General features: G+C 51.5%; 2 protein-coding genes across 5 annotated transcripts in view; both read right to left on the reverse strand.

Moving 5' to 3' along the window:
* PTK7 (protein tyrosine kinase 7 (inactive)) overlaps positions 1-10923 on the reverse strand; it is a 63154-nt gene extending 52231 nt beyond the window's left edge. Inside the window, exon 1 of the mRNA XM_027057716.2 lies at positions 10645-10923. Coding sequence (XP_026913517.2) covers positions 10645-10723 — 79 coding nt within the window. The 5' untranslated portion in view covers positions 10724-10923. The remainder of the gene's footprint in view (positions 1-10644) is intronic.
* A 1198-nt stretch (positions 10924-12121) lies between these two features.
* Positions 12122-25977, reverse strand: KLC4 (kinesin light chain 4). 4 transcript variants are annotated; one of them, XM_053222782.1, is made up of 17 exons: positions 25870-25960; positions 24950-25776; positions 23969-24251; positions 22339-22569; positions 20381-20462; positions 19568-19778; positions 19004-19091; positions 17303-17404; positions 16906-17079; positions 16505-16604; positions 16241-16293; positions 15964-16034; positions 15677-15785; positions 14331-14471; positions 13928-14043; positions 13505-13568; positions 12122-12592 (listed from the first exon to the last, which is right to left on the reverse strand). In XM_053222782.1, exons 3-17 carry the CDS (start codon positions 24224-24226, stop codon positions 12542-12544), a joined length of 1851 nt encoding a protein of 616 aa, XP_053078757.1. In that variant the 5' UTR covers positions 24227-24251; positions 24950-25776; positions 25870-25960; the 3' UTR covers positions 12122-12541. The 4 variants fall into 4 exon arrangements, with proteins under 4 accessions (XP_053078757.1, XP_014926715.1, XP_053078758.1 ...); XM_015071229.3 differs by lacking the exon at positions 24950-25776 and having other exon boundaries at positions 25870-25977; XM_053222783.1 differs by lacking the exon at positions 25870-25960 and having other exon boundaries at positions 25638-25837.
* Between the last annotated feature and the right edge of the window lie 51 nt (positions 25978-26028).

Below are 26028 nucleotides of genomic sequence, written 5' to 3' on the forward strand. Positions count from 1 at the left end.
GGACCTCTCAGACCCTGTTCAAATGGCCCCGGAAACAAAGGTAAAGAGAGGGAAAAAAAGGCATGCGAGGCCAGAGAAGCACCCCAGCCCCTTACAATGAAGGGAAAACTCGCCACCCCTCGGCCTGTACTGCACCAACAAACTCAAAACACTTCAAGGAGGCAGGGTGTGTGTTTACTAAATAAAAAGTCTTTTGTTTTAAGGAGTTTTCAGAAAGAGGGGAGTGGTAAGGAGCAGACAGAGATCCTCCTCCAGGCCCCCCGGGGCTGTTCCTGGGCCCAGCAGCCCCTCCTCCCCCTGGAAGCTCCTCCCGCAGGAGGCCCGGACCCCTTCGGTGGAGGAGGAGCTCAGATCACAGGCTGGATCACAGGCTGGATCACAGGCACAAAGCTGCTTGCAAGTTGGGCATTTTCTAAATTGGTCAGTTTAACATCGGGTTAATCTGCTAAATTAACCAAACAGGATGGTTTGCTCTTTGTAGCTGGCGCTGTGAGACCAACAGCACTTCTTACTGGTTTTTTGTTTTGGTTTGGTTTTTTCCCCCTCTAAGGCTACAAGACAACCATTTTCTTTGTTTGTAAATTTTGTTTTTCAGGTAGCTGGAAATGACCTTGGGATCTCACATGCTATCCTAGCACATCCCCTCTTTAAGGACCTGCTGACCTAAAGGAACCTTCTCTTGTTTTTGAACAGACGAGCTACAACAGAATCAGAACGCCAAATACCACTTTGTCCCCTTCAATGATAGGATACAGGTTCCCATGTTGGAATCCTAGAATTTCAGAAGCAGAAGAACAAACTTAGCAGGATTGCCAAGAGCGGTTCACAGCTCAGCTAAAGGGAGATGTACCTGGCACTAAAAAATGTACATCTCCTCGACTGTCATTGGTCATTGCCCAAGCAATTCTGAAATCTCTTGAAAATTAAAAGACCTGCCTCCAAAGTCAAACATGAAAGGGAAACCTACATCCATCATGTCCCTACTATGTGCCAGGGCCTGTACCACCAAGTGTGGGCTCATCCATCTGTACAAAAGTAGTTAGAGGCAGCAACTCTATTATCCACAGCAGTGATGACTCTGTTACCACCTACGTGGTCTCCATCACAGCGTAACCTTAGTGTGCAACTCCCAGCAGGCACACTGGTCTGGAATGTGGCAATACACCTGCAAGCCAGGGCCTGTAACTGCCCGTGACCTTCCAGAAGCACCAGGCGGAAGAGATGGTTCATGAGGGCTCAGAGGTTCATGAGAAAAGCTCAAATCGTGGGGATTCGGGCACGGTGTTCTGGACTTCTAGATTACATAGCCTGACCATAACTAAAAACTTTAACATGTACACAAGCCTCTGAATGGGCCATTGAAAACCTCAACCTTGCTGTTTTGTAAGAACAACAACAAAAATTTATAAGAGCAAGAAAAATTGGCAATCTTGAATGCTGTGGCCCAAAAGATCTCTGCATGCGTAAGTTACTGATACAACTCCTTACGCAAAAGAGCAAAGGCTCCCGATCCTCTAACAGGACTGCTCCTAAACCCCACCCAGACAGTTATGTCACCTGCCAAATCCACTCCCCCACATTCAGCCCACTCTGAGTTCACCCCACTCCAAGGCATGTGTGTGTGTAACACTTCATAGCCTTTAGGATATATGAGAGCACAGAATCAGCTCTCCCGTTTACCAACTCTGCAGTCTTGAGTGGATCATACTTTGTACCTCAGTTTCCCTGTCAAATGCCTCCCATCCTTTTACCCCGCCTCCCCCCACCAAAAAAAAAAAAAAAACAAAAAAAAAACAACCACCCTCATCCTGCATACCTGTGAGCCTTGGGAACAGGATCGAACATCAGTGTGAGCAAAAGCATTCTGTCAACTGCAAAGGTAGGTCCGCTTGTTGGGATTACAGAGGAGGCTCTCCCAAAGCACACCCAGCCCCTCCTTCCAGCTTAAAGCCTCCCTTCAGTTGTTCCCCCTTCTGTACAAACGAAAAGGTGTTCCTCACCAAGGCACTAGTCCCTCCAGTACTTTGAGGACCAACCAGGTAAGTTTCTGCCTTCTTTTACTCAGATAAAAACTCTTCCTTTTTTTTTCCTTTGTAAGAATTCTTTCCCAAACCTTTCCAAAATTTACTCAAACTTCTCCATTCCCCTTCACATCCAAGAATTAAACCCTAATGCCCACATCACCAGTTGATCGAGTCTAAACACATCTGTGCGCACGCACTAGAGACTCCAGAACAAAATGCAGCCCTTAAAGTCCTCTCTCTCAAACCAAGGGTGAGGAGGAGGGTGTGTAACGTGTAACAGAAACACAGTTGGGGGCACCTGGATGGCTCAGTCACTTAAGTCCAACTTCGACTCAGGTCATGATCTCATGGTTCATGAGTTCGAGCCCCACATCAGGCTCTGTGCTGACAGCTCAGAGCATGGAGCCTGCTTCGATTCTGCGTCTCCCTATCTCTCTTTCTGCCCCTCCCCTACATGTTCTCGCGCTCTCTCTCTCTCTCGAAAATAAATAAAACATTAAAAAAATTAAAAAAAAAACAAAACACAGCTGGACGTTGTATATGGCAACGCTGGGTGAGCCCCAAAGACAACCACCTTAAGGGTCTTCCAAGGTCTTGTGTCCTCAAGTTGAGGCCAGAGCAGAAGGTGGGACTTGCCCAACATCACATGAGAAGTCTGTGGCAAATGTGGGAGCAGGGCCCATGTCTCCCTCCCAGTCCCTCCTCAGGAGGAATGTACACCTCACACCTCCAGGTACCCAGAACTCGAGCCCACCAACACCCATCTTTGCTACTAAAGTGATACCACCACTCTTGCAGGATTTCCTCTAAAACAGGCAAGCCTACACACTTTACCTGGAGCCACTGGAGGCCCCCAGTGTGCCCAGGGAAAGAGGACACAGGAGAGAGGCAAGCCTGATACTTCTTAAGGAGATGTGGCCTGAGCAGGCCCTCTTCCCTGAAGATTCAGCCAGCCTTCTTTATTATTACATAAGGCTTTAGAAGCCTGCATGTGCAAGGCAGTAAAATCCTTGGTTTAGGGGAGGAGCCTAGAAATAGACCAAGACCCCAGCAGCTACAGACATATAATATGGAGTGGGTACAGCACTGGGGCCCCCACCTCCCAGGTTTCTCCTACAGTGTGGGATGAGAGCAGCAGTGTCCCACCCCACCACCACAGAAGGGAGGCAAATAGTAGTGAAAATGGCTCAACTAAAACATAGTATTAGACTAGAGGTCACCAAAATCATCTTGGACCATCAGCTGAGAAGCAAAGACCCACTCATTCCAATGGGACAGCCACATATGACTATTCAGGTTGTGCACTGCTCAAGATGCCCAGCCAAGGTGTTAATACCGACATACTGCCCTGTGTCCCTTTTTTTTTTTTTGTTAATGTTTATTCATTTTTGAGAGACAGAAAGACACAGAGAGTGAGCAGAGGAGGGGCCAAGAGACAGGGAGACACAGAATCCAAAGCAGGTTCCAGGCTCTGAGCTGTCAGCACACAGCCTGACTTGGCTGCCCTGCGTCCTGATGCAGGGCTGCATTCACTTGGAGAAAGGGGCCTATTTCTAATTTGCACAAGGGCACTCTATGAGCTAGCTGCTGGGACATCTCAGCCATCCATGCCCCAAAGAAACAATCATTCTCCTCACTGCCTCACCAACGGCGCCCCAGAAGGGGCAAAAAAGAGCCAGTGTGTCTCCTGGGGGGAAAGCAGTGCATGCTACTGCCTACTCTGACCTCCTTAACCACCCACAGGGGAGAGCCCTCCATCCCTGACCACATCGTACCTTGGGAACCTCCCATGGTATTTGGTAGAAGTTCACCCAAGCGACCCAGAGCAACTGACTGGGGAAACCCCACAGCCATTCTGTGATGACCAAAGCCCCTCCCTTGGGTATTATAAAAGTCTGCCTAAGCTGCAAGAAGCACAGCTTACTCCGCTCTCCCCAGAAGAACATTAGCATGCCGAGGGAGATGGTGACCCCACACCAGCACTGAGCACCCTGGGGAGAATCTGGTACTAGGACGGAGGGGGAAGAGTTCCCACCAGAAAATGCAAAGTGGCCGTGCTCACATTTCTGAGCTGCTGTTGGAATACTGAGACCCATTTAGACAATCTGTGCTCTCAAATGAGGAAACCATTTCTAAAGCTGCCCGTCAAGAGCAACTTTGTCGAGCCTTGCAAACCACGCTAGGGATCGAGGACTGGAAACAAAGGCTGACACATTAAGAGGAGACAAAGGGTCAGGACAGTTTCTGGGAACAGACATCAGAGCTGACCAGAGGGACTGCACCCCTGGGTCAACCACCTCCGGTGGGAGTACTACATCATAACTTCCTCAGCACTTGTACTTTGCAGATGAGGAAACTGAGTCTCGGAAAGGTTAATTCACCAGCTCGAGGTCATGTGGCTAGGCGGCAATTGAGCCTGGACCAGAATATAGAAAAGCAGGTGTCACAGGACCACAGATGTCACTTCTCCTCCTTTATCGTACATTGATGTGTATGATGTTAGACAAGAACCACCTAAGTTTTCAGACTCCTGGTACGATGCCTTTTTGTCATTCTGATCGGTCACCACAGCCTACATCTACTAGCAATTCAATGCTCTCTCTTCTCTGAAGCCCTTCTACTACCCTTTTGCGCCTGCATCATGGACTTACTCTCCTACACATTCTAGAATGGTCTTCTATTCAGCATTTTACCAAGTGTTGTCTTTTACTGCAGTTGACGTGATTCACATCTCTCTATCATGTCTCCTTCCTGCCTCCCACCCCACCTGAGACAGCTTCACCCACAGAAAACACTCAAATACATTTGGAACAGACCCCATCCTAAGCCCCTCAATATCAATACCAACCTTTCTCATCACCACACCTCCACTTTGGACGGACAAACTCCTTATGGCAACCCAGTGGTTCTCAAACCTGAATGTAGGTAAGAATCTCCTGGGAAACAATTTTATTTTACTTTTCCTGGGAAGCAATTTTAAGACGTCATTTCCTTTTGAGATGTGAGCCATGCCTGGATTGGCTATTCAAAAATTACAAGAGAATCTAACAAATAAGGAAGGAAAATGCCTTTTCTGACTCCTTCCCTGATGATTCGGATGGGCAGCAATTGAGCCAGGACCAGGTCGACCGTAAGGCCCAGACAGCTCAAAGTTTAAATAGGTCCTCTGGTTACCTGCCCTCCTTCTGTATTACCTGGTGGTCTCTGGACCACAAATCTACATCTTCCTAACGTGTGATTCACAGTCCCTACCCCCATAACTCCAGACCTAGTTTCCAGCCATTGAATACCCACCTAACCCAGCAACTGCATAGCCTTGCTCATCGGGGTCTAAGCTTCTGGCAGGAACTTGGGATCCACAGGACACCCAGTAGACTGCATTCCACTCACCTGTGTATTCAGTCAGTGTCATCACACAAAGGGACACCGGAGCTTGGTGACCCCAATCCAAGCTGCAAGAGGGGAAAGGCGCCTGCGCGTGTCAGCCCTTCCAGCAAAGCTTCCTCCCTGCCCCACTGCCGCCTGTGTAGCATTACTGGGAGGGAAAAGGCCTGAACGCAGAGAAGAGGATGGAAAAAGTGACACACTGCAGAGGGCTTCCTCAAACCACTGACTAGCTGTAGCAGCTTCTGTGCCAGCTCCACCAAAGCGCCAAGGGGCTCAGCAGGGCCACATGTGCACTCAGCGATGAACTCAGAGAACCCCAAGACAGGACTCTAACCCAGTCACCATGGCAGCTTTGGGGACAAAAGGACCAGGCGATGGGGGGGCCAGAGCAGGAATCCAAAAGAGAGGCAGGCAGCCAGCTCGAAGGCAAGGCTAGAGCCCGCCCTCCCCGCCCCCCAGCAAGCATGGCCCTGAACCTGTAACCCCTCCATGTGGCTCTGCCACGGGTAGTGCCAGGGGCACAGAGCAGAAAAGCATGCTACTGAGGCTAGGAAGGGCAGAGGAGGCTGAGGGATGCAGGCCAAGGACACCCAGCCCTGTTTCATGACCCTTTCTTCCATCAGGAAAACACCGAAGACTGCATCCCTGGCCCCAAACTGCTCTTGGCTCAAATATTAGAGTCGGAACCGGCCAACGTCCATCCCAGATGAGTCTCACAGAAGCCCCACTGGCTTAGACACAAACACACAAACCCCTTCACTCCAAAACATGAAGTCTTCCAAAGATTCAACAACTATCGCCAAAGCCCAACAGAGACGCAGCCTCCCTTTATGAATCAAATGTATTCCTGAAAAGTCATCCACCGACGAAATTTTTGCCTAACAAATCCAACTTCTCCGCTGACTTTCATTATAAAATGAGACATACGCTCCTCGAGGAAAAGCTGAGGCTCCAGGAGGAATTGAATATCACACTTACCGCCGCACACCTTCTGGATTCACACGTTTAATGGACAGGTTTCCTGACAAAATCTAACTCAAATTCAACCCAAAGTGAGGTAATTTTTTTTTCTTTTTTTGGTGAGGTAATTTTTAAGTGCACATGTCACACCAGAGTTCACATGAATTAAAAGTTATTTAAGGTAAATGTTCAAATACTGTTCAAGATTCAGGGTCCCTAATTTGAAAGCTTCTGGGCTTCTGGAACTTTGGGGTACAGTCACCTTGGGGAGCTTATTTTTAATTTTTTTTAATGTTTATTTGAGAGAGAGAGAGAGAGAGAGAGAGAGAGACAGAGAGAGAGGGAGACAATCCAAAGCAGGCTCCAGGCTCTGAGCTGTCAGCACAGGGCCCGAAGAGGGGCTCAAACCCGCGAATTAGGAGATCATGACCTGAGCTGAAGTCGGATGCTTAACTGACTGAGCCACCCAGGTGCCCCACCTTGGGGAGCTTATTAAATGCAGACTGGAATTCTGACTTGTGCTCCCAGGGAGTGTTGGTGCCACTTTTCTGTGGGCCTTATTTTGAGTGGCCCCTAGACAGCTCCCAGTTTTTGACTCTGAGGCAGGCCAGCTTCACATGTAGAAGTGGTTGCCCCTGCAAGGAATGTCTGGGGAAAGCCAGAAGCCCTAGCACATCAACAAAGAATGGACAGCCCAGAAACAGGGAACAATGGTCTGACCCCTTGATTCAGTCCTGGCAGAGCAGGTACAAGGAGGAACAACAGGCAGCCCCAACCCAGAGAAGGTGGAAAGGGTACAGGACCCCCAACACCTCGGAGGTAAAGGGGATGTTTACTTCTGCCCTTGATTGTTCTGCCTTGTACCCAAAAGGTTCATTTTTAATAAGCCTAGAAAAGGACTCATTTTAAATGATACTGTAAAGAATTTGACAAGGGGGGGGCACTTTAGAAAGTTAAAACTTGAGGGGCACCTGGGTGGCTCAGTCAGTTGAGCGTCCCACCTCAACTCAGTTCACGATCTCACGAGTCATGAGTTCGAGCCCCGCGATGGGCTCGCTGCTGTCAGCGCAGAGCCTGCTTGGGATTCTCTAACTCTCCCTCTCTCTCTGCCCTTTCCCTAATGGCTTTCTCCCTTTCTCTCTCAAAGTAAATAAACAAACAAAAGAAAGTTAAAACTCAAATGGGACAAAAATATGGACATGTCCTAAGAATGACAGAGTCCAAAAGTTCTACAGGCGTCTTTCTGGCAGGAGAATGGGACAGCTTTGGGGACAAAAGTGGAAGTGGGGCCAGGCAAGAGAGAGATGGGGGAGGCAACACATACCAAGGACTGGCCTGAGAGGAAAGAAAGGTCTGAGAAACCACACATGTCTTAGGGGATGGTAAATGGACTAGCTGGGCTGGAATGGAAGGTCCAGTAGGTGGAAAATGTTTCTGGTTGGGGGTGACTTGTGAGGCTGGAAAGGTATGTGGGAAGCATACCCCAGGAGAGGGAAGAACAAGAAAGGGGCCCTGTATAGACTTCATGACATTTAATCCTCTGCACAACTCCAGAAAGTTAAGTCCCTTCACAGAGGAGGCAAACTGTGAGGTCAAGAAATTTGCCCAGGGCCACCGGGCTTGTCAAAGACTTCAAGTTGCTGTTTTGCCAAATACACAGCCTGCACAGCTCTCTCCACCATTCAGCCCCGCTCTGAACGCCAGGAGTGTGATCAGATCCCTCAGCAAGTGATGTGCACAGACTACCCTTGCCCTCCCACAGCAGGTACTTCCCAACAACTGAGGAAACCCATCACTGATAAAAGCAACTCCTAGGCCTGAATTACAAGCTGCAGAGCCTCAAGGAATCCGCAGGACAGCCTATCTCTGAATGTGACAACTCAATCTGCCCAAAAGACACAAGAGCCTGGAAGGAAGAACCCAGAGAGGGGAGATGGGAATGGTGATAGGTAGTGACCACAACTGACCACTCAAACAGCTGGTGATAAGACTCCCAGATTTTCAACACCAAGCCCTCTCTTCCCCCCTCCGCCGTATTTATCACAACAGGGATCTCAAAGTTTGGAAAGCTACTCAGCCATTTACAGCATAATTGCCCAAACTTCAAAATGGTCTAATCCACAAACCTAGCCAGAGTAGGTCCCTCACTCCGGCCTTATTAACAGCAGGGTCTCACTAAAACTCCAGTTAATTACACAAACAGTAAGATGGAAAAATCTACTATAATCTATTAAAAAATCGTTGCCCCCTGAAGTCATGCCATCTGGGGTTGGTTGAGTCCCCGGATTTCACCAGAAGACAGCAGGCACCTTAGCCTCGGCTGAAATTGTTTACAGCACATGGACAGGTTCCACACCAAGGCACATTTGGTGGAACTGATTTAAGGCTCTCATTAAAATGTTCCTTTGTTGAGCACAAGACATCTCCCCACCCCCCGAGGAGATTCCAGACCTCCAGTCCCAAGCCCTCAGCCTGCCTGCCCTAACTTCCCCCAAGACCCCCCTCTATGCTAAACACCCGTCACCGGATTAACATCGATTAACATCAGAGTCATCTTCTCACACAAGGAATTTAGGAATTTAGCATTTGTTGAACGAACAAGGGCCCAGTCCCCACCAGAATCTCCCCTTGACTCCAGAACTCTAAACATCAGCAGGGAAGACAGCCAAATCAGGCGACGCACACACCCAAACCCAGCCACCGACCTAGGAAGCCTGGGAGCTGGAGCTGCTCACCCATATGGCTGGGCCCCCGATCCTGGCTGAGCAAAAAAACTTCCATACTTCCTCTGGGAGCAGATGTGGGTTCTGCCATGAGCAATAACCACCCTACACATCACAAGGAACACAGGGCAGCTCCAGAAACACCTCCTACGAATCCCTGGAGCCTGTTCCTACCTCTCCGTCTTGAGTTACAATTACCTCTCCATTTAACTAGGGGTGGGGGAGATGTTGATTCCATAAGCACCAGAACCTCTCAACAGCTGGCAAGCCAAGGGAGATGTCAGAAAAGGCTATTCTCTACCCCCACCCTCTCTATGGCCACTCTTCCAAGAAAGAGGAAAGTGATAAGCTAGGACCAGGTGTCCTGGGCAGAGTTCCTCCAGAAAGGGCTGCTGCCAGGATCATTACTAAAGAGAGAGAGAGAGAGAGAGAGAGAGAGAGAGAGAGAGAGAGAGAGAGAGAGGAGAGTGTGTGTGTGTGTGTGTGTGTGTGTGTGTGTGTGTTGTGGGGGACATATTTCCAGTCCAGGCCGTTGGGGGTGTGCAGGTAGCTTGGTGCTTTCCCGTAAAGCACTTCAACACCTCATTGGTGACTCTCAGGTGTGACCAAGTCAGGAAATAAAGGCTGGGGGGGGCGGGGAGCGGGGGTGTCGGGTCCTGTCTGCCCTGTAGATACCGGCCACACCCTCATCAAAACGCTGAGGCCCTCCAAGAAAGGGCAGAATGAACTCTTTTTGCCTTTCTGTCCGTAGAATGAGAGATTTTCTTTCCTCGGTGCGGAGAGACAGGATGGAAATCCAGGAAGGAGCAGAACAAACCCCGTCCGCACCTTTGCAGGCCGGCCATGCCCGATTTTGGCAGCGGCCTTCACACATTAGTCACCGCGACAGCCTCGGACTCTCCGCTCCCCAGATTCGACCCGGCTGGGAGTGGGCTCAGGGCTCGGGCCCAGGAACTGGAGGAGACGGGGCGGCCTCTAATTCTCCCCTTCTTCCGCCAGCACCAGCAGGGCCATCAAGAGTCCCAGCCTGGCCCGGGAACTTGGAGGAGGGAAGCCGGGAGCGTCTGGCCGGCGTAGGTAACAAAGCTCCGCGCTCTGCGCGTCGCAGGTCGGTCCCGCATCCGGCCCCAGGCCGGCCCCCCTCACCTAGACTGAGACTGCTGGGGGAACTCCGTCTCCCCCGCCGCCAGCCACCTCACCGCGCCCCCCCAAGGAGAAGGGAGTCGTTTCCCTCCCGAAAAGAAACTCGCCACCGGGGTCCGGGAGCCGGCAACTCCCGGCAGTTCCCGAGCAAACTCTCCGCTCAGACCGGGAAAACTCTGTGGCGGCTGGAAACGTGTCCTCACGGGCGCGAAGGGAGAGGGGCCCGAGCGAGTCCGTGGGGGGTTAGCCAAACCGGCCGCCGAGACCTCGCGCCCGCCGAGACCTCGCCACCACTCCAGAGTGTCTTGCCTGGCCCAGCCACCCAAAGCCACCTCCCCGGTGTCCCCTTTTGCCCGCGGGGCTCCCGCGCTTCTCGCGCCCCGCTCCCGCAGCTCGCCGCGACTCACCGCCCAGCAGCGGCAGCAGCAGGACACTGAGCAGAGGCAGCCGGCGGAGGCTGCTCGGGGTTCCCGGCGCAGCTCCCATCGCGGCGGCGGGCTCGGGGAGAGGAGCCGGCCGGCACACGGCGGGCGCGCGAACTGCGCTCCGCGGCGGGCCCGGGAGGCGGAGCGCACCGGAGCGCGGGCGCCGCTGCAGTAGCCGCAGCCGGAGCCCGAGCCCGAGGCGTCCCGAGCCGGAGCCGCGCGCTGCTGGTACCTCCGAACCCTCGCGCGCCGCCGCCGCAGCCACAGCCTCCAAGCCCCGCCCCGCGACGCCCCCTCCCCGCCGGCCGCCGCGCGGCGCCCCGCCCCTTCGACGCCCCCACCCCGCCGTGGCGGGGGAGGAGCTCGCAGTTGGGGGAGGGGTCTGGAGATGGACGGGGGACTGAAGAAGGGAGGCCCCGGGGAGTGCGGGGGACCTGACGAGGTAGGGGGGCGTCGGCTGTGCCTACCGCCCGCTCAATCTGCAGGGACTCAGAGAACCAAAGTGACTTTTGTGGCCCCTGGGGAGGATTGTCAGTTCTGGGCCTTCCTGGGGGCTCTGACCAACGGTTCCCCCAAATTCTCTGGGTAGGAGTGGGGAAATGTGGGCTCTGACTCACTTCTCAGCAACCAGAAATCCTGAGGAAGACCTAGAACAGAAGGGTGTCTTTGATGTCCCCAAGCAAGGTAGCCCGGAGATACTGTAGAACCCCTGAAGAAGTGAGGGACCAGTGCATGGCTGGGTTCTGGTTTGGCTCTGGACCAATCTGAGCCCAAAGGTACAAACAGGCTCGGCTTCAGCCTGGCTGAAGGCCGTTAAACTGACAAATTTATCCCAAGTCCATCTCCGGGCAGTCTGGGCTGCAGGGCATGGCCAAGTCTCCAGCTGTGGGGAGGCCCAGTGCAGCCCTTGTTCCAGGCACCCCCCCACCCCCAGCGCCACCACCCCCACATTCTTTCTTTGTTGTGAAAGCAGCAAGGGGTGTAGGAGGCGGGTCAGGAAGAGTCAAGCTTTAGAAGATGGGCCCCAGCTGCTGCTCAGGCCTCCAGGATATGCTGAGAGGGGATGGATAGTGAGTGCTTCATCCCCCTCTGGCTCGGAAGGGCCCCCCAGGCCTGCTTAGACCTCCCTTCCCCCAAGCAGCTGGGAGGAGGAGGGGCAGCCACAGAGGGCCTCACAGGCCCGGAGCAGTGGCGCCAGGACTCCAGGGTCCTGCCACATGGCCACCACATGTCCCTGACAACCCAGTCCATAGCACCTTCTCCTTGGGTTGTGGGCCTCCTCCCCCATCCCCCAGATGCTTTCCTGCAGGCCCTGCTGTAGAGGATACAAACAAGGGAAGAGAAGAGAGGAGAGATCCAAGAATCAACACTTCTTGTGTTGCCCCATCCATCACTGCCCGTTGCCCTTCTGTGAAAGGCCCCCACACAACCCTTGCTCCATACTCTCTTCGGTCAGGACTCAAGTGGCAAAATGGTTACCTGATTCTTTTATTTAAGAAAAGTGAAATACACGGACCTGAAGTGAGGCAGCAGAGGGAACAAGAGAGGCCAGATCAAGGCAGCCTGGCTGGCCAGCCCCATCCCTCTGATAGAAAAGCCAGCAGCAGGCTCCATCTCTGAGATGCATACCTGCTCCTTATGCATCTTGGGGGCCTCAGAGCTAGCTACTCTAGAGGACTACGGGGAGAGGATGTCCTGAGGGTCCTTCCTGAGGCAGATTCCTGAGGAGGGAGCCAAGACCCTAGGGCAGCAGCAATCTTCTGGTTAACTGCTCTCCCTTCACTGTCCCACCTTGGGGCTGGAAGAGCCAGGAGCAATAGGGAATGCTGAGAGGGCTGTCTGGGGGGAGACCCAGCAGATCTGGTGGGTGGGTTGAATGTCAGCTGCTTGAAGAGAGGTCGGTGGTGCTGGCACTGAGGCCCCGGGAGACCTGAAACAGACAACACCATGCCATCAGCCCAGGGACCTCAGCCTCACAAAGACTGTCCCCTGGAGTCTATCCATTTTATGGCTGCAGTGTATCTGTAGACCTAGGACGAAGCCTGTAACCTCAGTCCCAAGCTCCATGACTCTGTTTAGTTTTAGCCTTTTCTAGGATTTTCAAAAAGGCCACAATCTGGTGGAGAAAACACTGGGAAGAGCCACATGAACATCAGCATATACTTTGAATGTGTTGATACAAATAGTCTCTTCCCATTAAAATGTCATTATTGGGGTGCCTGAGTGGCTCAGTCAGTTAGGCGTCTGTCCGACTTCGGCTCAGGTCATGATCTCACTGCTTGTGAGTTCAAGCCCCCGTCAGGCTCTGTGCTGACGGCTTGGAGCCTGGAGCCTGCTTCAGATTCTGTGTCTCCCTCTCTCTCTGTTCCTCCCCAACCTGTGCTCTGTCTCTCTCTCTCTCAAAAAAAAAAAAAAAAAAAAAAAAAAAAAAGGTCATTATTGCTGTCTCAAATGTAGATAATTTAATACTTTTTTTCTTTTTCCCTTCTCATCTGCTACTGAGTCCCCAAGGTGAAGAATATGGTGGCTGCAGGAGGAAAAGCAATTAGTATCCCCAAATCATTCTTGAATTATTAATAATTCCAAAGTACCAGTTTAGAGAACATCACTTCCTGTTCCTTTCCTGATTAATTTATTTGCTGCCATTTCTGGCCCCAAACTGTCCCTTGGTGGTCACCACCCTCTACAAGCTGTCTGCTTGATTCTCATCTGCCCAACTCCAATTCCCTGGCTGGAGTCTTCACCCCAAAGGATTCTCTCCTCTTCTCTAACTTCTGCTCCCTTGATCCATGGCTACCCTTTCGTGCTTATCCACCAATATGCTCACGAGTGCTGCTCTCACCTGGAGGGGTGCTGCACTGGGTTGATTCAGATAATTTAAGGAGGCTGCCCGCTTCATGTTGCTGCTACAATGCAAAAAGAAAGAACTGAGGCCTCTTGGCCTCTTCTCTTCCCCATTAGTGGCCCTAACACTGTGGGCCTCTTGGGTACTGCCACACATGTCAAATCACTGCCTCCCCACCATTTGACACCCCCCCACACACACACATACACACTCTCTTATCTTTATCCATAACCAGCATCTCCTCAGACACTTTTCCCGAATACTGGGGCACCCATTTTTCCCAAACTCTTTCTCCATGGCCATCCCATTGACCTCCTCCATGTTTCTCTTCAAGACACTTCTCCAGAGACAAGGGGCCAAGAGGAGCTGGAGGCAAGGGCTTACTGGCCTGCTTTACCGTTTCTCAGTCTCTCTGTATACCTGGAGGGCCGAGGCTCAGTCCCCTGGAGCTTCCTCACCAGGAGTTCACTGCTTCTACGAAGCACATCCCGGATCTTGCCCAGAGAACCACTCCTCTGCAGGGTCCCACTGCCATCCTGGCAGAGAGGGGGTGGGGAACAGAAGCTAAGGAGATCCTATGCAGACTGGCTTCTGAGTCTACTGCCGCCATTTATTCAGCACGCATCCCGCCTCCCCCAAAAGCCTAGTGATTGAAAACAAGAGCCTCATCATAGATGGCTTGCAGATACCCATGAAAGGGATTGGTTAACTGAACTTGAATGTGGACAACGTGTGCTCATGTCCTACATGGGCAGGCCCAGAGCCTCTCACCACCACCAGCAGGAGGGAGCAGGAGAAATCAAGGGGCAGTAATGAGACTCACCCCTGACCACTCCACAGCCACAGAAGCATCTTCACCTCCTTCATATTTCACACTGCCCCCAGAGCCCTCCTGGGAGGTCCTTCCACTGTCACCTTCCCCAAGTAGCTCAGCCACCTTGGTCTGACTGATCGGGTCAGTACCCTGGAAGGAAAAGGAAGGAGCTGGGACTCTGAACTCCTTAACTACTCAGGATGGGGCTTTCAAACTTTTTTCACCATTGGCCCCAATAAAGAAAACATTTTCCCTTGTGACGTCCTAGTATACACATACTGGAAAGATACTCACCTTTTCTCTTTGTAATGCATTCCTACATAGAGATACGTACGTATTTTAACTATGGCCCACACTGAATTGATTTCAAAACCCACTAATGAGGGGCACCTGGGTAGCTCAGTTGACTGAGTGACTCTTGATTTTGGCTTGGGTCGTGATCTCATGGTTCATGGGTTCAAACCCCACATTTGTTTCCATGCTGACAGTGCAGAGCCTGCTTGGGATTCTCTTTCTCTCTCTGCCCCTCCCCCCCACACACTCTCTCAAAATAAATAAATAAACTTTAAAAGAAAAAAAACACTAATGAGGGGTGCCTGGGTGGCTCAGTCGGTCGTGATCTCAGGTCGACATCAGCTCAGATCGTGATCTCGTGCTCTGTGAGTTCAAGCCCCACCTGGGGCTCTGTGCTGACAGCTTGGAGGCTGGAGCCTGCTTCAGATTCTGTGTCTCCCTCTCTCTCTGCCCCTCCCCTGCTTGCACTCTGTCTCTCTCATTCTCAAAAATAAACACTAAAAAATTTTTTTAAAAAACACACTAATGAGTCACAACCCACAATTTGAGAAACTCTGACTTTGGGCTCCCCTCAACCTCAACTCCCTCACTCACACCACCTATGCCCCTCCTCAGTAGATTCTTCAAATTGTGAAAGGACGTGATTTCCTTTTTTTTTTTTCCTAAGTCTGCTTTTTTTCCCAAACAGACTCTGTGCTGTCAACACAGAGCCCAATGCAGGGCTCGATCATATGAACTGTGAGATCATGACCTGAGCCAAAACCAAGAGTTAGACACTCAACCAACTGAGCCACCCAGGCACCCCACACAGCTTCTCTCACAATAGTCCCATTTGGTGATATGAACCTCGAACTTGGAGTCCTGACTATAAAGGGCAGGTGAAAGGGTGAGAACACACTTAAAAAACAACCACAACCACAGAGTGTCTCACCTTCCTTTCCTCGGCTTCCTCCTCAGCCTCTCCTCTTAATCTTCTGAGATTCACAAGAAGTGTCAGTGGTCCCCCATCCCCAGGGCCTACCTTCCGGACCTCCTTCCCCTATCCTCTCCTGGTCACTGACCTGTTTCTGGGAGCGCAGGGCACATTCTTCTAGGGTCTCGGCTGCCTCCAGCTTTCCCTGGCGCCTGTACAGAGCTCCTAGGTTTCTCAGAGTGGTGTTTACTGTGGGGCTGTGGGAAGGAAGTAAAGATGGATTCAGAAAAGAAACAAGAGAGAGAGAGAGAGAGAAGGGGTGGAGCTCAGGCCAAGGGAAGGTCAAAGGGAAGAAGGGAAAAGGCCCCAGAGGCCAGGATCAGGTCTCGGATGGAGAGTGTCAGAGGCCAAGACAGCTTCTCTGTGGCAGCTCACCTGCTCACTTTGCAGGCCTTGTACCAGCCTCCGTACTCAGTATAGGGTGTGCCGCCCTCTCGGTGCCGGCTCTGCAGAACAGAGGGGAGGGGAAGCCAGAGATGAAAGCACAGGGATGCTGGGGTGCAAGCAGCTCAGGTGCAGGCTGGGCTGGGGAAGGCACCCTGCATCTGTGGCTGGTGCTCAAGTGGGAAGTAAGTCAGGCGCTGGGCTAGTGCAAGGAGTAAGCCAGAGGCCCTGGCAGCCTCGGGCTCCCCAGGATGGGCTCCGCACTCACTTTGCTCATTTCCTCCCGCTCCTCTGCATGCATCCAGATGGGCTTGTGGTCATCTAGGGGTACACAGGATGGAGTGGTAAGGTTAGAGAACAGAGCTAGACAGTATGGGGGGGAGCCAGGACCCAGACACCCAGCAGCTGAACTAAAGCTGGACTAAAGGGGTTTGGCTCTGCCTGGGAACCACTAGGGCCTAACCCCCCACCTGTGGTCTGCATTTCTTTTCCACCCTTCAGCTCCCCCTCTCCCCGGGGCCAACCCACTCACCGTCCACAGACCCAAACTCCTGCAGGTGGGCCCGGGTCAGGATCTCTTTGTAGAGCGTCTCAGCCTCAGCATATTTGCCCTGTTTCAAGTAACAGGAAGCCTGCAGGCAGAAAGGCAAAAACACAGGACAGAGACAAAGTCTCAGCAGGGCTCAGGGATTTCCACTTCTTGGTCTCTTTATGACCTTCCCCAGAGATCCTCTTCACACTTCCTTTTCTAGCTGCAGGGTCAAGGGTGTTCTCATTCCACTCCCAGGAGGTTAGTTCGCCTTCCCACTGGAATGAGGCAGATCCGTCAGCCCAAAGTCAGCCCCAGACACACAAAGATGACAAGGTTCGTGTACCACAGTATGGTGCTCTCCCTTCCCCTCTCTCCAAGGACTTCATCCCATCCTCCCTCACCAGGTTGTTCTTGGTCCGGGCTACGTTAGGGTTGTCCGGCCCCAGCTGCCCCTCATAGATGGCCAGTGCCCGCCGGTAATAGCGCTCCACGGCCTCGTACTTGCCCTGGTTTTGGCACAACAGGGCCAGGTTGTTCAGCTGCTTTGCCACATCTGGGTGGTCAGTGCCTAGGACCTGGAGGGGAGTAAAGGAGTGAAAGATGGCTAATGACTGTGGGGGGGGGGGGTGTATAACCGTGTGTGCACATGCCTACCTGGGGAGCAAGGGGGAGGAAATGACAGGAGGGAAGAGGCAGAGATGGGGGGTTGAGAAAAGGAGTGACTGAGGAGGGTAATCTGGAAGAGAGATGATGGAGGAAGGGTCACCGCAGCAGGGAACAGTGAGCGAGCACAGGCACCTTTTCTCGAATCTCCAGTGCACGTTGGCACAGTGGCTCCGCCTCCTTGTATTTGCCCCTCTTGCCATAGAGCACAGCCAGATTGTTGAGTGTGGCAGCCACCTAGGAAGACAGGCCCGTCCTCTCAGCATCGGTGCTTTCAGGGACCTGGAACATTGGAGTTCCTCCTCCTCCCACACAACAGGGCCCCACACTGCACAACTCCCAAAAGAATTGGACTCTGCTGTCCTAGCCAGAGGCGACAGCGGGGAGAAGCAACTGAACTGGAGGTTCTGAGGTCCTCTCTGGGAGTGGTATCGCCCTCTAGGGGGATTTTTAGATATTTCTGTAGGTGAGGTTTTGTAGGGTTTTTGGTTGCCATAAAGATTAGGGGCACTATTATCTGTGGGAAGCCAAGGATGTTCAGCGCGTGTGGGACAGCTCTGTTAACTTTGGAATGTCCTCCCAGACAGTCAAACGCTGTAAGCTGTTGACACTTAGCGAGATACCAAGATAGGAGCTATGTTTTCCAAGTGACATCATCTGTGCCTATCACATGTTGTAACATAGGCAATTATTTTCACACAGCGCATTTGCAAAAATACCTTCTCATTTTCTCCACTGTTACAATTGATCATTTGTCTTGGCATGTTATCCCTACTTAAGGTTATTTCTCTCTTTTTCTTATCAGGTACGAATAAATCTGGCCTGTTGTTAGTCTAACACTGGATCTTAGTCTTGTACCCACCAATACTTCTGCTCTGTTATTTTTTAAAAATTTTATTTATCTATGTTTTTAGTAATCTCTACACCCAATGTGGGGCATAGGCCTCAAGATCAAGAGTTGCATGCTTTTCTGACTGAGCCAGGCAGGCACCCCTGCTCTGTCATTTTTTTAGTACTTCTTATATAAAATGTCTTACTGGTCTTATACGTTTTCTAAATCTAAAGTTATACATTATATTAAATTATAGGTAAATCATATAGTATATTTTCTTGCATGGTTGCACTCAGTAAAACTGTTACTATGTTACATTTTCATTTCATTGTGACGTATACTATATATTATTTTATTGTAAGTTACTTTCCTCATTCTATTTTTTTTAAGTTTATTTCTTTCTTTTGAGAGAGAGAGAGAAAGAGCACATGTGCACATGTGGGAGAGGGACAGAGAGAGAGAAAGGGAGAATCCCAAGCAGGCTCCGCATAGAGCCCTATGTGGCCCAATCTCACTCAATACTTTTTGGAATTGTATGTGTAGGTCAGTTATAGCATCTATGAATTATGCTTCAGGAAAATACTTGTTATAAAATGGAGTCATTGGGGGGCGCCTGGGTGGCTCAGTCTGTTGAGCATCTGACTTTGGCTCAGGGCATGATCTCACAGTTTGTGGTTCGAGCCCCACGTCAGGCTCTGTGCTGATGGCTCAGAGCCTGGAGTCTGCTTCCGATTCTGTATCTCCCCCTCTCTCTGCCCCTCCCCTGCTCACACTCTATCTCACTCTCTCAAAAATAAATAAACATTAAAAAAAAATTTTTTTAAAAAGATCAAGTCATTGGGTCTCAGAGAGTTGAGAACCACTGGCCTTAGCAGAGAGTCCTGGAAGAATGGAGCCCTCATGCCTCTTCCCTGAGCACCCCTAGTGAGTGGGCTGAGGGCAACAGATAAACAAACTAAGGGAAGCCAAAATAGCATGGAGCAAGGAGGACAAGGAATACTGACTGCAGGGTGGTCCCGGCCCAGGGTGCTCTCCCGGATGCTGAGGGCATCATTCAGCAGGTGGGCAGCTTCCTTATACTTATTCTGGTCCCTGGAAGAGGAGAGAAGTAACAAGGGGTTACCCCGAACTCTGACCCAAGCCATCTTCTTCCTTCCTTCCCTTTAGGAATATGGAGGTACATTTAGGGATTGGGGCCCCCACAAGGAGACAGGAAGCCTGGGGTAAGCAGCGAGAGCTCACCAACACACCTATCCTTGGATGCAGAACACTGCCACACCAAGTGGAGACAAGCTATCGGATGCAAGAGATGGAAACAGAGAGGGAAAGAGACCCTCCCCAAAGGAGAGAATGGAGAAGCAAAGAGCCTGAGAGATGAATGTCTCTGAGGTCAAGGGCTCAGGTACAGAAAGAACAAGAGTGCTGGTGCAAGAGAAGGCCCCTAGTGGGTCACTTAGGAGACCCAGCAGTGAGAAGAGGTACCCTGTGGAGAGGAGGAATGGGAGCCAAAGGTGGCTCAACACGTGAATCTGGAGGCTGATTTGGGAGAGGAAGAGGCCAGGACTCACCGATACACCAAAGCAAGGATGTTGAGCATGGTCGCGACATCAGGGTGGCCGCGGCCAGATGTGCGCTCCAAGTCCTCCAGTGCCTGCTTGCAGAGAGGCACAGCCACCTCATAGCGACCCTGGGCAGCATACTGGATCACCAAGTTGTGCAGTGTCCGTAACCTCGCCGGGATCTCATATCCGCTGTGCTGGGCACCCTGGCCACGGGACACTAACCATCGCAGACATTGAACAGGAGACTTCCTCAGGGCACTCTTCTTCTCCCCTTTGCCGTCTGTCCTCTCCATGTCTTGTTGCATGCCTGTGCCCACCCCTCACCAGGCCTTCCCCTAAGACCCACCTCAACTTGCTATTCCTTTGCCCACTCCTTTCTACCTGGGCCCCTCACAAACCAACTTGTTCACCCACTAATTCATTCATTCGAAAAAACTTACTCAACCAGGATAAGCCAGGGGCTGTGTCAGGGATACAAAAATAAGACCTGGTTCTTTCCCTTGAGGAGTTCATGCTCTTCCATGACTCCAGGGTCATTATCCCATTAGACTATGAGCTCCTTACTGGCGAGAACTCCATCACTCTCAACTTGGTATCCCTAGTGCCTACCATAGTGCCCAGTACACATGAAGTGTTTAAGTGTTGATGAATAATGGGGAGGCTGAGGAAATCAAAGCACTAGCCCAGTCCCTGCCCTATATCCAGGGAAAGTGCAGAACCTATTTCTGGAAGGTGAGCATCCTGTATGCAAGGCAGGCCACAGCTGGGACCAGCCCTCTGCTGCCCCCCTTCACCCTCCAGCTCCAGAGGCAGACTCACAGCCATTGCTGGGGTCTTCTTCCTCCTCATTGGGGAAGAGATCATCCAGGGAATCCTTGGTGGCATCACACTCCTTCTCTTCCTGGAAGGGAAGAAGCAACATGTCTAGGCCAAGATATCCCCAAGCAGCCTCTTCAGGGCCTCTCTAACCCATGAAATCACTGACAGGTGAGAAGACCCTTGTTCATGTCTCTGCCCTTGGGAAGGCCAGCATCTGTCCGCCAATCTCATACTGCTCTTGTCTGTAAATCTCCTTTCTTCACATTAAGAGCTTTCTAAGTATCCTCATTCTTTAGCCTCCACCCCTCTCCTCCTCAACTCTTGTAATTATAGCCCAGTGCTGATCCCTGTGTGTTTACACTGATTATATGTCTGTCCTGTCTTTCCTGAGGGCAGGGAGTGTGTCTGATCTTATTGACACGTACTCAAAGGGTCGAGCTCAGCCTTGTGCCCTTCAACTGCTACCACTCACTCTGGACTTAGTGCTCAACCCTCAGTGTCTCACCTACTTCCACATGGACAAATTTGCTTTGCCCTACCAGGCATGTTAGCCTTGTACAAACACCTCCAACCCTCCCACCCAGACTCACCAATGTGTCTGTACCTTGCAAATCATCCTACTTCCCTGGGACAGGCCAGCTTTCTAGCCCTGGAGTCTTATATATGACACATACCCAACCTTAGTCTAGAAAGCTCCTCCCTCCCCCTCATCATCATCCATCAAAATCCAGCCCAACTCCTAACCTGTTCAGCTAAAAAATCCAAACTTAATCTTACCTATCCATCCCTGTACCCCATCTGTGAATCCTTCTCAGGCCATTCCAGCCCCCACAAACCAATCTTGGAATTCTTCCCATACTGACAACCATTCACCCAGCACTGAGCATTTGCTCCTTTATGTTGTCACATACGTTTTCTCATGTGTAAGCCTTGACCCTACAGCTATATTACAGGCTTAAGAAGGCAGAAACTCTCTCTTACAGTTCTTTTTTTTCCAATCTTTTTTAAAAAAGTGTTTATTTAGGGGCGCCTGGGTGGCTCAGTTGGTTAAGCGTGCAACTTCGGCTTAGGTCATCATCTTATAGCTCGTGAGTTCAAGCCCTGCATCAGGGTCTGTACTGATGGCTCAGAACCTGGAGCCTGCTTCGGACTTCGGATTCTGTGTCTCCCTCTCTCTCTGCCCCTCCCCCATTCGTGCTGTCTCTCTCTCTCCTTCAAAAATAAATAAACATAATTTTTTAAAAGATTATTAATGTTTGTCTATTTTTGAGAAAGAGAGAGTGTGGTGGGGTGGAGGGGTGGCATAGAGAGAGAGTGAAACAGAGGATCTGAAGCAGGCTCTGCACTAACCTCAGAGAGCTCAATGTGGGGCTTGAACTCATGAACCTTGAGATCATGACCTGAGCTGAAGCCAGACACTTAACCACCACTAAGCCATCCAGGCGCCCCTCTTTTATAGTTCTTTACATCTCCCTTACACACATCCTCTCACACTGCCTAAGGCAGAAGGATAAATAAATGACTGTTGAGTGAGGGTTAAATTTCACACATTTTGAGAGCAAATTTTAGGAGGGTCTTCCTTGACTCTGCTATGCTTTCCCTCATTGTAGCACTTAGGATTCTGGATTGGAATTGTCCAGGTGCTTATCTGCCTTTCCCCCACCCAAACCTGTAACTGTGAGAGCAAGAACTCTGTCTGCCTTGTTCACTGCTGCACCCCCAGCAGAGCACACAGTGCCTGGCATACATAGCTGTCATGTAATTAAATGTCGATTGAATGAGTGAATACTGTTTCCACCTTGCTGTTGTCTGGAGTTGGTGTCAGGACCTGCATCCTGCCAGGTGGGGGCAGGCTGTGCAGCACTGCTGGCCCCTACACCAGATGGAGCAACCGCCCCCAGGTCCATAGTGACTCCCAGCTGTCTGCCCCGAAGCCAGCCTTGCCTGTGCATGCTTACCGCGGTGTGCCCGTCCTCGTCATACTGTCGCAGCTGCCCCAGGAACTCCAGGTGCTTCTTTTCCTCCTCCAGCTGAGCCACAGCCTGTTCGCTACGCTGCAGCCGCTGCTGGGTGCCCGCCAGCTCGTCCCGGAGCCACTGGTTCTCCTGACACAGCCGCCGTACCTGAGCCCGCAGTTTCTGTTTCTCTGACTCCACTGTGCTCAGGTGGCTGGCCAAAGCCAGCATCACCTAGATGGGCACATCCTGTAAGTGCCGACTCTGGATCGGAATGTCGGGGATAAGTGGAAGGGGAGCCTACTGGGAGGCAGCAAAACTGGCAGGAGCCAGGAGGCAGGATTGAGTAGCAATAGCTCTACCCTCAAAATATACCCTGAATCCAATCTCTCACCACCTCCATAGCCACCACCCTGGGCCAGGCCACCATCAGTTCCCATCTGGATGACAATAGCCTCCTCACAAGCCTCTGTTTCTGCCCTTTTCACTTAGGCTCTGTTCTCAACCCAGCAGCCAGATGATCCTTTTATTTTTTTTAATATTGCTTTATTTATTTTGAGAGAGGGAGAGAGACAGAGAGAGAATTTCCCAAACAGTCTCTGTGCTGATAGTGGAGATCTCACAAACCATGAGATCATGACCTGAAATCAAGAGTCAATGCTTAACCGACTGAACCACCCAGGTGCCCCAAGCCGAACCTTTTAAATGTTAAGCTAGACTTGGGACACTTGGGTGGCTCAGTCGGGTAAGCGTCCAACTTCAACTCGGGTCATGATCTCACAGTTCGTGAGTTCAAGTCCCATATCAGGCTCTGCCCTAGTGGTGCAGAGCCTGCTTGGGATTCTCTCTCTCTCTCACTCTCTCTGCCCCTTCCCTACTTGCATGCTTTCTCTCTCTCTCTCTCTCAAAATAAATAAATAAATAAATAAAAAATGTTAAGCTAGACCACATCACTCCTCTGCTCAATATATTCCAATACCTTTCATCTCATTCAAAGTAAAAACAAAGTCCTTATGATGACCTTCAAGTTTCACATGATCTGTCCCTTTCTCTCCCAACCATTCTACCTCTGGTACTTCAATTTCTATTTTGCTTCACCTCATCCACTCTCCTGCAGCCACACTGGTCCCTCATTGAACTTGTCGAGAAGGCCCCAGTTCAGGACCTTTGTATGTACTGTCCACTCTGCTTAAGATGATTTTCCCCCATTTATTGTATGACTCATTCCCTTATCTTCAAATCTTTGCTCAAATGCCACCTTTTCAGGAAGGCTTTCTTTGACCATGCTATCTAAAGGTGTATCTTCTCTCCATATCCCCCAACCCTCTTCTCTGTTTTATTCTTACCCCTCTTTCTTAGCAGTTATCACTCTGACATACAGAACGATTTACTTATTTGTGTATTGTCTGCCTCCCCCAGCTAGAATGTAAGCTCTGAGATGGCAAAGATTTTTGACTGTTGAGTTCAGTGATGTGTCTCCAGTGCCCAGAAGAGTTGTGCCCGGCACAAAGAAGGGACTTAATACATGTTTACTGAATGAATGAAGGCAAGCATCTAGGACGAGGAGATCCTAAATGACCCCAAAACTCCAATCAGACCCCAAGGCCAATTGGCACCACCTCCTCCCTCTCACCTGGGCCTCACTCAGCCCCAGCTCAATGTTCTCCATGGAACGTCGCAGCTGCCGAGCCTTCTCATGCACCAGTCCTTCTTCATGGCCTCCTTGCTGCAGACACTCGATGGTATGGGACAGACTTTGCAGGACAGCCTGATGTTCACTGTGTAGGGCCTCCAGCCCTTGGCTCACCAGCCGGGTACTTCCCAGGATCTCCTCCTGGCTGAGCCTGTGCCCTGCAGGCTCATCCCGCTGCCCCAACACCAGGCCTGACATCTTGGCCACGGGGACCTTGCCTGGGCTGAGGAGAAACAACAGAGCTCATTGGGGGTAAAGATGAGAAAGAGAGGTTGAGTACCTTGGTTAGAGGGAAGAGACAAGAGAGAGTATGGGTGACCTTCTGGTTTAATTGGAGAGAGAGTGATCAGTGGGAAAGGAGCCTACAACACTAAACACAAAGCTAAGGTGGGAAAGAGAGAGGGAGAGGAATCGATTTGAACGAAGAAAGACAATGAAAGGAACAAAAGTACTGACAACTAGCAGGCAGATTTAGAAATTAGGAAGAGAATAGGAAGTGTTGGAGAGAGAGCTTGGGTCAGGAATAGGAAAAGGAATCAGATGAGAGACGGCATTATAGGAAACACAGAGGGTGTCTGGAGAAAGCTGCAAAGGAAACAGGGTTAAAGCAAACAGGAGATATAAAGAAAATGGTGCAGAGGTTTCAAAAAATAGAAACTATACAGGTTTCAAAGTTACAGGGAAGAGAGAGAAGAAGGAAAAAAAGACACCTTCATTGCACGACCCAGATGAGAGGGGCCCAGAAAACTCCAGGTCTTCAGACTGCGCCACCCACAGAGCTAAGGCCAGCATCTCCAAACCCGGTAAACTCTGCCTCTTTCCCCACTAGGCCTTCAGCCCATACTTCCCACCCTCCAGGTGTCGGGCTCTTTTCCTACTTCCTCAAAAGAGCCTTGTTTCTCATCTTTGAAGTCCTCTTACCGGTAGTTACACAGAGCAGAGCCCTCGGCTGTGGCGCTCAGGCCAGAGCCCGGAAGAAACTCTTTCAGTAGCCAGGGACTCACAAGGATCTGCCCTGCCCAAAGTCCAGAACTCCAGCGTTCCCACCCCTTCTCTCACCACCTCACAGCCACCCAGAGGACCTGGCACAGAGCCGTACTCAGGGCAAGCACCCTCCCTCTCTCTACCTACAGGCCTTCAAAGGCGACCAGTGTGTCCCTCTTCCTTCCCGGAGCCAACGTCCCACCCTAGGCCTGGGGAGCTATTTTCTCCCAAGAAGGGAGTGAGACTTGATCTGAGATCTGCGGCAAGGGGCGTGTCTGGGAAAGGGTGAGGAGAAAGACCTGGTCACTCCTGACCCATTCACTTTCATGGCTTTGTCTCTGTGATGACCACCTACTAACAGGCTCTGAGAAAAGTCACCTTAGGGTGCCTCTCAGACGCCTGATGATGCAGGGAAGAATGGCAGGTCTACAGAGCGGCTGCAGGGTTACAGGGAAACACTGCGCTGGGAGTTGATCTCCCCGCCTGGGAAAGCGGTCGGAGAAGTGACCCAGCCTGTCGACCTGCCCTGGGGCCCAGGGTGGGGACAGAATGAGATGGGCGGGGGCGCAGGGGAGAGGTGCGGGTGGGCGGCGGAGGTCCGCGTCACGAGCGAGGACCCAGGGACCTGAGAATCCCGAGGTCGATGAGTCCGTCGGTAGAGCAGGGGGCGGGGCAGGCCGTCTGTCTGTCTGTCTGGACGCCGAGGGGCGGGAAGAATCGCGGGGGGGGCGGAGTTTTTCAGTCTGTCTGGACTTGTGTGAGATCTGCTGGTCGGGGGTTGTTCATCTGTCGTGGAGTGCGGAAGAGAAGTAGCGGGACCTCAACCCTCAGTCCCGGGGGTACCCTCACGGACTCACCCGCAGTCTGTCGGTCTGGCTGCCGCCCTTGCCGGTACTGCCCCTTTAAATTCATCATGGCTGCCGCTCGAGGTAATTGTTTTGACGGCTCCCGGGGGCGGAGCGGGCTTCTCAGTCACGCGACCTAGGGGTCGCCCGTGGATTGGCTTCGACCACGCG

The sequence above is a fragment of the Acinonyx jubatus genome, chromosome B2 (genome assembly GCF_027475565.1).
Source record: "Acinonyx jubatus isolate Ajub_Pintada_27869175 chromosome B2, VMU_Ajub_asm_v1.0, whole genome shotgun sequence".
Classification (NCBI taxonomy): Eukaryota; Metazoa; Chordata; class Mammalia; order Carnivora; family Felidae; genus Acinonyx; species Acinonyx jubatus.

Excerpts from the sequence above, each read along its gene's own strand:
- KLC4 (XM_015071229.3), bottom strand. The coding sequence starts at position 24,226 with ATGTCAGGCCTGGTGTTGGGGCAGCGGGATGAGCCTGCAGGGCACAGG. Across the intron at positions 20,463-22,338 it reads ACGAGGACGGGCACACCGCG|GAAGAGAAGGAGTGTGATGC; the intron begins GTAAGCATGCAC and ends CTTCCCTTCCAG. Across the intron at positions 19,092-19,567 it reads ATCCTTGCTTTGGTGTATCG|GGACCAGAATAAGTATAAGG; the intron begins GTGAGTCCTGGC and ends CTCCTCTTCCAG.